Source organism: Mustela lutreola, chromosome 1 (assembly GCF_030435805.1).
Source record: "Mustela lutreola isolate mMusLut2 chromosome 1, mMusLut2.pri, whole genome shotgun sequence".
Taxonomy (NCBI): domain Eukaryota; kingdom Metazoa; phylum Chordata; class Mammalia; order Carnivora; family Mustelidae; genus Mustela; species Mustela lutreola.
Window position 1 is genome coordinate 281,963,769 of NC_081290.1, and position 11,656 is coordinate 281,975,424.

The 11,656-nt window shown below is 42.2% G+C and overlaps 1 protein-coding gene across 1 annotated transcript; it reads left to right on the top strand.

Annotated features, from left to right (window-relative positions):
• On the top strand, nt 1-11,396 carry LOC131812229 (putative monooxygenase p33MONOX). Its single transcript, XM_059141472.1, has 2 exons — nt 1-113; nt 10,839-11,396. The coding sequence occupies exons 1-2, from the start codon at nt 1-3 to the stop codon at nt 11,341-11,343; spliced, it is 618 nt and encodes a 205-aa protein (XP_058997455.1). The 3' UTR covers nt 11,344-11,396.
• Nucleotides 11,397-11,656: the final 260 nt, after the last annotated feature.

Here is an 11,656-nt window from a genome sequence, read left to right on the forward strand (position 1 = left end):
ATGGTTGCCAAGGTCAAGGACAAGTTTTTAACCACATATTTGTTTGTGCTCATTGGAGGGGAAGGAAGAAGGGACCGTCCCAATGACACCTATCCAGAGGGATACATCTGCTGGTAAACTTCTTCTTAGTCATAGTATAAATTCAAAGGAGCAGACCAATGTTGAGTTTCTGAGGTATGATGAAGGGTCAGTGAAATGGTAAATACAGCAACCACACATTCACACAGCCCTTGCACCCTCCAGCTGTCAAGACAACGAGTGGGCCAAGCTTAGAGGCCATTGCCAAAACCTCCACATGTGAGTAGTAGCTAGGAGATATGCCTAGGACTCCTTCATAATTATTAGCATGTATGGTGGGCCCATTGGTGTTAGCATCATTCATAAATTCTGAAATGACTCAGTATTGTAAAGTTTTAATTCATTATGCCAAAGTGTATTTCCACCAGGTAAAGGAAGCTTTCTGTGATCCTTCTACAGATGGTCAAACCTTCCATGAGTTAGAAACTTCTGGGAGCAATACTTAAGAAAGATTGCCCTTGAACCTCATTGGAAGGGGCCACACCAGGTTCTCCTGGTGGGACGCCTGGGTGGCTCAGTTGGTTAAGCAGCTGCCTTCGGCTCAGGTCATGATCCCAGCGTCCTGGGATAGAGTCCCGCATCAGGCTCCTTGCTCCGCAGAGAGCCTGCTTCTCCCTCTGCCTCTGCCTGCCATTCTGTCTGCCTGTGCTTGCTCTCTCGCCCTCTCTCTCTCTGATTAAAAAAAAAAAAAAAAAAAAAAAAAAAAAAAGTTAAAAAAAAATACTGTATTATCGCATATTGAAAGACCACCTGAACATAGAGGCCCAAACGTAAGCCTAAAGATGGTCTGATAAACACAGACTGCTCTGTAATGTCTTTCATATATTTTCCTCCGACCCCCGCCAACAGATCTCATTTTCCCATCCCAGGGTTAGGTAAAATTGAGGCAAAGAATGAGGGTCTGTGGATTTAGCATTTTAGCTTTATAAAAGGGGCCTGTGGGAAATTTAGGCATACAGTGGCATGTGGGATGTCAGTGAAATTACTTGTAGGGTGAACTAAGGGGGTCTCTATCGTAAAATCCTGATGTTGGTATGGCATGACCAACCGAGCAATTAGCCAAGTTTCCTGTAGTAGTATTATTTGTGAAATTCTAATTATAGTGCTGCCTTCCCGTGCTTTAATAGAGAGAAAAGCAAATAGCAAATAGATAAAAGGGATAAAGATTTCATATTGGAGATGAAGATCTTGATCCAGTATCTTGGGAGAGCTGTCCGCCTCAAGATGTTGATGGCTTCTGGGGAGGAATCTCCCCAGCCTGTTTTAATTTTAGATCTCTGCCTGGAATGCAGTCCCAAGAGTCTGGAGGAGCCCTTTTCAATTGGGAGATGGGCGCCTAAGGTTCAAGTACCTCAAATTTGGCTGCCACCTGCGTAGTGAGGAGAACCTGGTGTGGCCCCTTCCAATGAGGTTCAAGGGCAATCTTTCTTAAGTATTGTTCCCAGAAGTTTCTAACTCATGGAAGGTTTGACCATCTGTAGAAGGATCACAGAAAGCTTCCTTTACCTGGTGGAAATACACTTTGGCATAATGAATTAAAACTTTACAATACTGAGTCATTTCAGAATTTATGAGTACGAGGGGCGCCTGGGTGGCTCAGTGGGTTAAGCCTCTGCCTTCGGCTCAGGTCATGATCTCAGGGACCTGGGATCGAGCCCCCTATCGGGCTCTCTGCTGAGCAGGGAGCCTGTTTCCCCCTCTTTCTCTGCCTGCCTCTCTGCCTACTTGTGATCTCTATCTGTTGAATAAACAAATTAAAAGTCTTTAAAAAAAAAAAAAAGAATTTATGAGTACGGGAGACACATGAGTTTCTTTTTCTTTAACACTTTATTTTTTAAGATTTTATTTATTGATTTGACAAACAGAGATTACAAGTAGGCAGAGAGGCAGGCAGAGAGAGAGAGGAGGAAGCAGGCTCCCTGCTGGGCAGAGAGGCCAATGTGGGGCTCGCTCTCAGGACCCTGGGATCATGACCTGAGCCGAAGGCAGAGGCTTTAACCCACTGAGCCACCCAGGCGCCCCGACACATGAGTTTTTATCAGCCAAAGACATGGGTCTTTCTGTTACCATTTCCTTTATAACGCATTACTTTATGCCTTCCCAAAGGTATTGATCTAATTGCCATCAACGCCAATGGTAGAACTTTTAGCCGTGGCAATCTAGTTGACTTTGTTAATTTAGGTAGCTTTGGGAGAAATGGGTTCCCCTGTCACTGGCGATCTCTCCTAGGATACCCCATAAGGAAATATATTTTCTAAAATTTCTTAGTCATGATTATGGTGTCATCCATCCTGCATGGGAAGTTTTCAATCCATCCCAAAAACATACAGCCGCAAGAACATACTGATAACCCATTGCAGGGAACAACTGAATGAAATCCATTTGTAAGTCTTCACGTGCCCCAATAGGTGGTGGGGATGCTCCATCTAACTTAATGGTCTTTCCAGGGCTATGGGTTGGACAAATCAGTCCCCAAGACTGGCTAACCAATTTGGTAGCCAAAATTGGTAAACCAGTTATGAGACCTCAGAGCAGTTACCCACGCACCATAGTTTTTTGTAATTTGGATCATTTCATCTGTCCCACAGTGAGTTGCAGAATGTAGGGCTTTCAGTAATGGCATTTAGAAAGAACCCCAACCTGGGCCCTCAGTGAGTCATCTAGTTTTGCACTTGCACCCTCATTCATTCAAGTTGCCTACTGGAATAATTTTAGTGCTGGTCAATTTAGCATAGAAGTCCGCTAGAGTACTTCTTGATACTCAGCTTCTGTATTCTAGTAGGATCTTCAATGTTAATCGTTGCAAGTTGTTAGGGAATAGAATAGCAGGGAGTGGTTCATTTATTTCTTGGGGCCCATTTTTGATGGGGGTTTCTTTAGAAGTGAGGAACCCTCTCTGTTTCCATAACATGCCCAAGTCATGGGCCATCCCATAGGTATGCATGCTATCAGCATAAATGCTTATTGATTTTACTGTGCGTAGCTGACAAGCCTGGGGTCGGGCATGTGGCTTTGCTTCATCACACAGACTTGAGTTGGGAAAGATTTCCCCTTCCAATAGTTTTAAGATTTTATGTATTTGACAGAGAGAGAGAGAGAGAGAGAGAGCTAGCACAGACAAGGGGAACTGCAGAGGAAGAGGGAGAAGCAGACTCCCCTGTTGAAAAGGGAGCCCAATTCGGGGCTCAATCCCAGGACCCAGGGATCATGACCTGAGCTGAAGGCAGACTCTTAACCGTCTGAACCATCCGGGCACCCCCCCCTTTCCAAAAGTTTATGTTGAGTTGTAACAGCATATCATGCTCAATATTTCCCTAATGAACTCTTAGCATAGGACCCATGAGCCAAGAATATCACCTCTGGGTTTTCCACTGTGTCCTATGAGTCAGTGCAAGCCACCTCACACCCACCCAGGTATGGTGGTCCATCCCGTTGTCAGGCAGGGAAAGTAGAGTAGCAGAGCTGGCTGAGCAAGGTGCCAACCACTTAAGGTGGAGGTCAGAAGATGAGAGGAGAAGGTTCTCATAAGGCATAAGTCTACCTGCTGAGAAACGTTGAGCCTGATCAGAGAGCATGGGGTACTTGGAAGTGTCAGACATGTACTAATACCAGTTCTGCCAATCTAGCTGCTGTAGCCAGAGCTTTCCAACAGTTTGGATATGGTCTGGCTACTGGGTTTAACTGTAAGCTATAGTAAGCAACCAGTCCATGTTTTCCTCCATGCTGCTATGTTAGAATTCCTAGAGTCTGCTTATCATGCTTGTGGACAAATAAGATAAAAGATTTAGTATAATTTAGGAGCCCTAGGGCGAGATTTTGTTGTAGAGCTAATGTTAGTTGGCTAAAGCCTTGCTCATGATTATCTTCCCAGGGTAAGGGCACTGGAATTGGGACCCTTGTAAGCCCATACAGGGGAGTTGCAATGAGAGAAAACTTTGGAACCCAAGATCCACAATATCCTACAAATCCAAGGAAACCCCTTAACTGTGAGTCTGGGGAAGTCTGGGATAATCTCTATTCTTTCAGATGAGAGACAGAGACTGCTTTTGCAATCAAACAATGTCCTAGGTTGGGGGCCTTGCCTTTGGAGAAGAGTTTTTCATTGGAGGCTTATGGGTTTTGCAAGCTAAGTGCTGTAATAGATGAACCAAAATCTATTTCTTAGGCCTCCCTCCTGGCGGGGATGTACCAGTAGATCATCTCCATATGGAATGACTGTAGAGTTGTTAGGGAACTGTAAGTTTGCCAAGCCTTGATGTTAATAAAACCTGTGAAAAACAATAAGGACAGGCCTTCAGCAATCCAGGTATACTGTTGGTTTTTCCAAGCCAAGGTGGATAAATATTGATTCTTCTTGTCAGCTGGGCTCCTACAGAAAGTGGAGCTGAGAGCCACCACTGTGAACCATTTTAAGTTTGTAGGTATATTAGACAGCAAGGTGTTGGGGATTTGGAACTCCAGGGAACCTTGGTATCACAATTTTACTGACTGTACGCAGATCTTGTACAAAACTCCAACCTCATCCATTTGATTTTTTTTTAAGATTTTATTTATTTATTTGAGAGAGAGAGTGAGTGAGAGAGAGAGAGTGGGCAAGATCGAGAGCACATGAGCAGGGACAGAAGGAGAGGGAGAAGCAGGCTTCCCTGCTGAGTGGAGAGCCGGACCTGGTGCTGGATCCCAGGACCCTGAGATCATGACCTGAGCTGAAGGCAGACGCTTAACTGACTGAGCCACCCAGGTGCCCCTATTTGATTTTTTAATGGGTAAAATGGGAGCATTGCAGGAGTCAGCCCTTGCTTCATTTAGTCTTCTCCAACTGTCTCCAACTGTGAGCGCCCTCAGATACCTTCTGGTTTTAGTGGACATTAAGTCAACTTAGGCAGGGATTTGAAATATTTTTATGGGTTCAGCTCTCTTAATTTTGCCTTTGTTGGTTGAAGAAAAAGCCCATAGGCATTCAGGCACTTCTGAGAGATCAGGGCTTTCATGCTTTCTTTTTTATTTTATTTTTTAAATTGTTCTTATTTGTTAAGAATTTAAAATTTTTAAAATTTTTATTTATTTATTTAGAGATAATGAGAGCAGCAGGAGGGGCAGAGATAGAGAGAGAGAGAGAATCCCAAGCTGATTCCATAATCAGCAGGGAACCCGACACGGGACACTGAGATCAGGATCCCAGCTGAGATCAAGAGCCGAACGTTTAACTGCACCACCTGGGCTCCCCAGAGGTCATTTCTCCTGAGTTAAATTTTACATGTCTCCTCAATTTGGAAAGCAGATCTCATCCTCACAGTTTTACTAGGGCAGGGCCACACAGGACGAGAGTATGGGTCCCCAAAAATGGTCCTAGTGCCATCTGGACTGGTTTAGATAGAAGTACCCTTTGAGCTTACTTAGAAACTCTCACTACAGAAATACACCCTTTACTCCAAGGGGTTTTCCCCTTTATGAAAGCAGGGTCTCACGTGGATACAGTGGCTCTGGACTTCACCGACATTAAACAGGCTCCTCTGTGAATGTTTACCTTAGTGCCCCCTTGCTCATTTAGAGGCATCGTAGGGAGTGATTTACCTGACGAGCCCTCATAGCCCATCTATCCTTATGATTATTTTGGTAATCTGATTTTGCAAGACTTCCCCCAGAGGGGAAACAATCTGGATTCCTAGGTGGAAGTCCATGAAAAGATGGGTTCAGGGGACACCTGGGTGGCTCAGTTGTTAAGCTTCTGCCTTCAGCTCAGGTCATGATCCCAGGGTCCTGGGATTAAGCCCCACATTGAGCTCCCTGCTCAGCCCCCCTGCTTGTGCTCCCTCTCTCGGTGTGTCTCTCTGTCAAATAAACAAATAAATACATTTTTAAATTAATATATAATGTATTATTTGCCCCAGGGGTACAGGTCTGTGAATCATCAGGCTTACACATTTCACAGAACTCACCACAGCACATATCCTCCCCAATGTCCATAACCCAGCCACCCTATCCCTACCCCCCACCCACCACCCAGCAAACCTTGGTTTGTTTCTTGAGATTAAAAGCCTCTTAAGGTTTGTCTCCTTCCCCATCCCATCTTGTTTCATCTTTTCCCTCCCTACCCCCATGACCCCCAACCCTGCCTCTCAAATTCCTCATATCAGAGAGATCGTATTATAATTGTCTTTCTCTGATTGACTTATTTCGCTCAGCATAACACCCTCTAGTTCCATCCAGGTCATTGCAAATGACAAGATTTCATTTCTTTTGATGGCTGCATAATATTCCATTCGTTGTATAGCTGTACCACATCTTCTTTATCCATTCATCTGCTGATAGACATCTAGACTCTTTCCATAGTTTGGCAATGTCCATAGTGGACATTACTGCTATAAACATTCAGGTGCACGTGCCCCTTCAGATCCCTACATTTGTATCTTTAGGGTAAATACCCAGTAGTGTGATTTCTGGGTTGTAGGGTAGCTCTATTTTCAACTTTTTGAGGAAACTCCATGCTGTTTCCCAGAGTGGCTGCACCAGCTTACATTCCCACCAACAGTGTAAGAGGGTTCCCCTTTCTCCACATGCTCACCAGCACCTGTTGTGTCCTGACTTGTTAGTTTTAGCCATTCTGACTGGTGTGGGGTGGTATCTCATTGTGGTTTTGATTCGTATTTCTCTGTTCCCTAGTGATGTTGAGCACTTTTTTATGTGTCTATTGGCCATCTGGATATCTTCTTTGCAGAACTGTCTGTTCATGTCTTCTGCCCATTTCTTGATTGGATTATTTGTTCTTTGAGTATTGAGTTTGATAAGTTCTTTATAGATTTTGGATTCTAGCCCTTTATCTGATATGTCATTTGTGAATATCTTCTCCCATTCTGTCAGTTGTCTTTTGGTTTTTTTTTTTACTGTTTCCTTTGATGTGCAAAAGCTTTTGATGTTAATGAAGTCCCAGCAGTTCATTTTTGCCCTTGCTTCCAATGCCTTTGGCAATGTTTCTAGGAAGAATTTGCAGTGTCTGAGGCCAAAGAGGTTGCTGCCTGTGTTCTCCTCAAGGATTTTAATGAATTCCTACCTCACATTGAGGTCTTTCATCCATTTTGAGTCTATTTTTGTATGTGGTGTAAGGAAGTGGTCCAGTTTTATCCTTCTGCATGTGGTTGTCCAATTTTTCCAACACCATTTGTTGAAGAGACTGTCTTTTTTTTTTTTTTTTAAAGATTTTATTTATTTATTTGACAGAGAGAAATCACAAGTAGATGGAGAGGCAGGCAGAGAGAGAGAGGGAACAGGCTCCCTGCTGAGCAGAGAGCCCGATGCGGGACTCGATCCCAAGACCCTGAGATCATGACCCGAGCCAAAGGCAGCGGCCCAACCCACTGAGCCACCCAGGCGCCCCGAGACTGTCTTTTTTCTATTGGACATTCTTTCCTGCTTTGTCGAACATTAGTTGACCATAGAGTTGAGGGTCCATTTCTGGGTTCTCAATTCTGTTATATGGAGCTATGTGTCTGTTTTAGTGCCAGTACTGTACTATCTTGATGATTACAGTTTTGTAATAGAGCTTGGCGACTGGAATTGTGATGCCACTAACTTTGACTTTCTTTTTCAACATTCCTCTGGTTATTCGGGGTCTTTTCTGGGTCCATAAAAATTTTAGGATTATTTTTTCCATTTCTTTGAAAAAATTGATGGTATTTTGATAAGTAGTGCATTAAATGGGTAGATTGCTTTAGGTACTTTAGACAGTTTCATAATATGTGTTCTTCCAGTCCATGAGCATGGAACATTTTTCCATTTCTTTGTGTCTTTCTCAATTTCTTTCATAAGTACTTTATAGTTTTCTGAGTGCAGATTCTTTGACTCTTTGGTTAGGTTTATTCCTAGGTATCTTATGGTTTTGGGTGCCGTTGTAAATGGGATCAACTCCTTAATTTCTCTTTCTTCTGCCTTGTTGTTGGTGTATAGAAATGCAGCTGATTTTTGTGCATTGATTTCATATCCTGACACTTTACTGAATTCCTGTATGAGTTCTAGCAGTTTTGGGGTGGAGTCTTTTGGGTTTTCCACATAAAGTACCATATCATCTGTAAAGAGTGAGAGTTTGACTTCTTCTTTGCCGATTCAGATGCCATATATTTCTTTTTGTTGTCTGATTGCTGAGGCTGGACTTCTAATACTATGTTGAATAGCAGTGGTGATAGTGGACATCCTACTATGTTCCTGACATTAGGGGAAAAGCTCCCATTTTTTTCTCCATTGAGAATGATATTTGCTGTGTGTTTTTCATAGGTGGCTTTGATGATATTAAAGTATGTTCCCTCTATGCCTACACTGTGAAGGGTTTGCTTAAGAAAGGATGCTGTACTTTGTCAAGTGCTTTTTAAACATCTATTGAGAGTATCATATGGTTCTTGTTCTTTCTTTTATTAATGTATTGTATCACATTGATTGATTTGCGGATGTTGAACCAACCTTGTAGCCCAGGAATAAATCCCACTTGATCGTGGTGAATAATCCTTTTAATGTACTGTTAGATCATGTTGGCTAATATTTTGGTGTAAATTTTTGCATCCATGTTCATCAAGGATATCGGTCTGTAATTCTCCATTTTTTTTCATCTTTTTTAAAAGGGTTTGTTTATTTATTTGAGAGAGAGAGAGAGACATAGTGAGAGGGAGGGAACACAAGCAAGGGGATCTGCAAAGGGAGAGGGAGAAGCAGGCTCCCTGGGGAGCCCAACATGGAGCTCTATCCCAGGACCCCGGAATTATGACTCAAGCCGAAGGCAGGCACTTAACTACTGAGCCACCCAGGCGCCCCTAGGGTTAGGTTTTATACTTGAGACCTTTCTTGTTTCTTTCTTTTTTTTTTTTAATTTATTTTTTCTCTTTTCAGTGTTCCAGAATTCATTGTTTATGCACCACACCCAGTGCTCCATGCAATACATCCCCTCCATAATACCTAACACCAAGCTCACCCAACTTCCTACTGCCCTCCCCTCCAAAACCCTCAGTTTGTTTCTCAGAGTCCACAGTCTCTCACAGTTTGTCTCCCCCTTTCTTGTTTCTTGAGAAAGGCTTATATTGCTATATACTTTCCTCTCAGGATCGCCTTTACTGTCCCAAAGATTTTGAACAGTTGTGTTTTCATTTTCATTTGTTTCCATGAATTTTTTCAATTCTTCTTTAATTTCCTGGTTGACCCATTCATTCTTTAGAAGGATGCTCTTTAGTCTCCATGTATTTGAGTTCTTTCCAACTTTCCTCTTGTGGTTGAGTTCTAGCTTCAGAGCATTGTGGTCTGAAAATATGCAGGGAATGATCCCAATCTTTTGGTAGCAGTTGAGACCTGATTTGTGACCAGGATGTGATCTATTCTGGAGAATGTTCTATGTACACTAGAGAAGAATGTGTATGCTGTTGCTTTGGGATGGAATGTTCTAAATATATCTGTGATATCCATCTGGTCCAGTGTGTCATTTAAAGCCTTTATTTCCTTGTTGATCTTTTGCTCGGATGATCTGTCCAATTCAGTGAGGGGGGTGTTAAAGTCCCCTACTATTATTGTATTATTGTCTATGTGTTTCTTTGATTTTGTTATTAATTGGCTTATATAACTGGTTGCTCCCATATTAGGGGCATAGATATTTAAAATTATTAGATCTTCTTGTTGGACAGACCCTTTAAGTATGATATAGTGTCCTTCCTCGTGTCTTAGTATGGTCTTTGGCTTAAAATCTAATTTATCTGATAAAAGCATTACCACTCCAGCTTTCTTTTGATGTCTGTTAGCATGGTAAATTGTTTTCCACCCCCTCACTCTAAATCTGGAAGTGTCTTTGGGTCTAAAATGAGTTTCTTGTAAACAGCATATTAATGGGTTTTGGTTTTTTATCCATTCTGATACCTGCATCTTTTGATTAGGGTATTTAGCCCATTTACATTCAGGATAACTATTGAGAGATATGAATTTAGTGCCATTTTATTGCCTGTAAGGTGACTGTTACTGTATATTGTCTTCATTCCTTTCTGCTCTGTGACTTTTAGGCTCTCTCTTTGCTAGAGGACCCCATTCAATATTCCCTGTAGGCTGGTTTGGTGTTTGCAAATTCTTTCACTTTTTATTTGTCCTGGAAGCTTTTTATCTCTCCTTCTATTTTCAAAGACAGCCTAGCTGGATATGGTATTCTTGGCTGCATATTTTTCTCGTTTATTGCTCTGAATATATCATGCCAGTCTTTTCTGGCCTCCTAGGTCTCTGTGGATAAGTCTGCTGCCAATCTAATATTTCTACCATTGTATGTTACAGACCTCTTGTCCTGAGCTGCTTTCAGGATTTTCTCTTGTGTATTTTGGTCTGTTAGAAGAAACTACCTTCCAAAATTTTAAAGAAAGAGAAACTCATATATATATATATATATATATATATATATATATATATGAGTTTATGTAAACATGATTGAAGGGATGGAATATGACTATAAAGATGAAAATTAAAAAGATTCTAAAAAAGAAATAAGAAGTTGGTTGGAAAAAGAAAAAGGAAAAGGAAAGACTGTTCTCAGGCTGGAGACTAGAACAAAGCCATGTGCTACGTTTAGGGTATATTTTGATCTACTAGAATAAATTGTATCCCAAATTTTTAAACAAAAAAAAACACCTATATATATATACAAATAACAAGGTTAAATACAATGAAGGGATAAAATATGACTATAGCATGAAATTTTAATATATTTTTAAAGGGTATTGATAAGATAAAATAGTTAAAAGTTAAAATAGCCTTACCTCCAAGGAGACCAAGTATCTTCAAGTGACAGAAGTGCTCCACAAACTAAAGCTACAGAGTAGAGGGATACTGAGAGAAGAGAAGCAGCCAGCCTCGGCCCAGTCCACCCCAAGCAACAGCCCCCACTCTTCCCTTAAGCACAAGTCCAGAGGCTGGTTCACTTCTGGTCCTTCCACAGCCTTACCTGGCCCATATCCTGGCACCATGGATTCTGCAAGTGGGGACAAGGACAAAAACTTGGTGGATAAATGGAGACTTTTTGGACCAAGATCCCTCCAGAAGTCTGATTCAGGAGGTTTTGCCATCCAGACTTACAGAGGAGCCCAGAAGCCTCCAATGGAACTGATTCATGTCCAGGCCACCCAAATGGCCAAAGATCCAGCAACCTTCAAGCCACCCAAGATGGACATCCTATTGATGGAAGGGAAGAAACCACTGCCGCAGACCCATAATCTCAAACCCCTTGACTTAAATGTGCTCACACCCACTGGCTTCTAGAGCTCTTTGTATTCCAGGGACTCTGGATAGAGGGTATCTTGTACCCAACTCCCCTTTTACCTTGGCTTTGACATAGGAGAGGTTTTCTTGTTTGTTTGCTTTTTAAAGATTTTGTTTATTTATTTGACAGAGAGAGATCACAAGTAGGCAGAGGCAGGCAGAGAGAGAGGGGAAAACAGGCTCCCTACTGAGCAGAGCACTGGATGTGGGGCTCGATTCCAGGACCCTGGGATCATGACCTGAGCCAAAGTCAGAGGCTTTAACCCACTGAGCCACCCAGGCACCCCCAACCCTTTTTTTTTTTTTTTTTTTT